The 1445-nt window shown below is 55.4% G+C and overlaps 2 protein-coding genes across 2 annotated transcripts in view; one reads left to right on the top strand and one right to left on the bottom strand.

The window, feature by feature from the left end:
- PTSG_00970 (uncharacterized protein) overlaps window positions 1-421 on the top strand; it is a gene marked incomplete at both ends in the record, with an annotated part of 2558 nt that extends 2137 nt beyond the window's left edge. The window contains one exon of the mRNA XM_004998385.1: window positions 413-421. Within this exon, the coding sequence (XP_004998442.1) occupies window positions 413-421 (9 nt within the window). The remainder of the gene's footprint in view (window positions 1-412) is intronic.
- A 374-nt stretch (window positions 422-795) lies between these two features.
- PTSG_00969 (uncharacterized protein) overlaps window positions 796-1445 on the bottom strand; it is a gene marked incomplete at its 3' end in the record, with an annotated part of 1835 nt that continues 1185 nt past the window's right edge. Inside the window, exon 2 of the mRNA XM_004998384.1 lies at window positions 796-954. Within this exon, the coding sequence (XP_004998441.1) occupies window positions 796-954 (159 nt within the window). The remainder of the gene's footprint in view (window positions 955-1445) is intronic.

The raw sequence follows: 1445 nt of genomic DNA, 5'->3' as shown, positions 1-1445 counted from the left end.
GCCGCAGTCGTGCTCGATGAGGAGGTTGATTGGGTTGAACGAACGGATGGATGAGGGTGAAGATTGGAGAAAGAGGGCGAAGAGTGTGAGGAGGGGGACGATGACGGCGTGTCTGAATCAGACTTAGAAAGCAGGGGAACAGAGCGACGCCCTGTGAGCGGATGTGCGGATGTGTGGATATGCGTGTCTTGTTTTCTTGTTGCAGGTGCGTTGTACAGCTTCACATCAACATTCGCTGGGGTGATGCCATGGTTGCAGGCAGTGTTCGACAGAGAAATGAACACGGCCCTCTCCCGGTGTCGCCAACCTACAGACAGCATCGAGCGCGGCCGTGGCACCTCGGTGTCGTGAGTGGCGTGGCCGTGGCGTTGCACCACAACTCTACAACCCCAAACACGAATGTTTGGCCCAGTGCGACTAAGGTCGCTTGCACTTGCGTGTGTGTGCGTGTGTGTGTGTGTGTGTGTGTGTGTGTGTGTGTGTGTGTGTGTGTGTGTTTCGTCTGCTTGCTCGCCTGCACGCACCCTTGCTCTTCGCATATGCCTTGAGTTAAGTCTGGGAATCATGAAAGCAGAAAGGGAGGCCAGGCGCGACTCGTTGCCAAAAATCGAGTGGAGTGTGTGTGTGTGTGTGTGTGTGTGTGTGTGTGTGTGTGTGTGTGTGTGTGTGTGTGTGTGTGTGTGACCGCGTGTCGGTGTTGACAACACTGTTGGTGTTTGTTTACAAGTCGTTCTGCGACAAACACAACAGAACAGAACACAACACGCACACGCACACACAGCGCCAAGGAAGGGGCTAATCGTCCATGAGGTTGAGCTTCCGGTTGTGCTCGCGCCGCTTGTTGTGCAGCTTCTTGAGCTCCACGGGGTTGATGGGCATGCCGCCAATGCCCGCGTTCTTGCGCCGGCGCGCATCCCGCTTGAGCTCGTGCGATCGCGCTTTGCGCCGCAGCGCCTGAAGTAGAGGAGAATGGTGGGGTGAGCAACTGGCTGGCGCGGTATCGTGCAACGCAAAACAAAAGGGGCGTGCACAGTAGAGTCGGGCCAACCCCCTGTGCCTCTGATGAAGACGCGAACGCACACACACACACACACACACGCAGGCGCACACACACACACACATATTACACAGACGTGGGGGGGCGCACGCAGCACGCACAACACACATATGCGCACGCGCGTTTTTTCGTGTTTGGGAAGAGCTCGTTGTTTCTCGCTCCGGGCTCAGAAAACACTGGTGGTCGACTCCAAAAAATTTTCCAACAGGGGGTTCGACGCTACACAAGTGGTGTGTGGGTGGGATTCACCAACAAGGGGGTGTGGTGTGCCCCCCTCCCCCCGATGACTTTTTTCTTCTCACAATTACCCACATATAAAAAGCGACAGAAGAGAAACACGCGTCGGGATTTGGTTTTCTTTTTTTTCTTTGTGGTGGGGAATGGTGTT

Source organism: Salpingoeca rosetta (assembly GCF_000188695.1).
Source record: "Salpingoeca rosetta unplaced genomic scaffold supercont1.2, whole genome shotgun sequence".
Classification (NCBI taxonomy): Eukaryota; class Choanoflagellata; order Craspedida; family Salpingoecidae; genus Salpingoeca; species Salpingoeca rosetta.
This window is presented reverse-complemented; position numbering and strand designations above follow the sequence as displayed.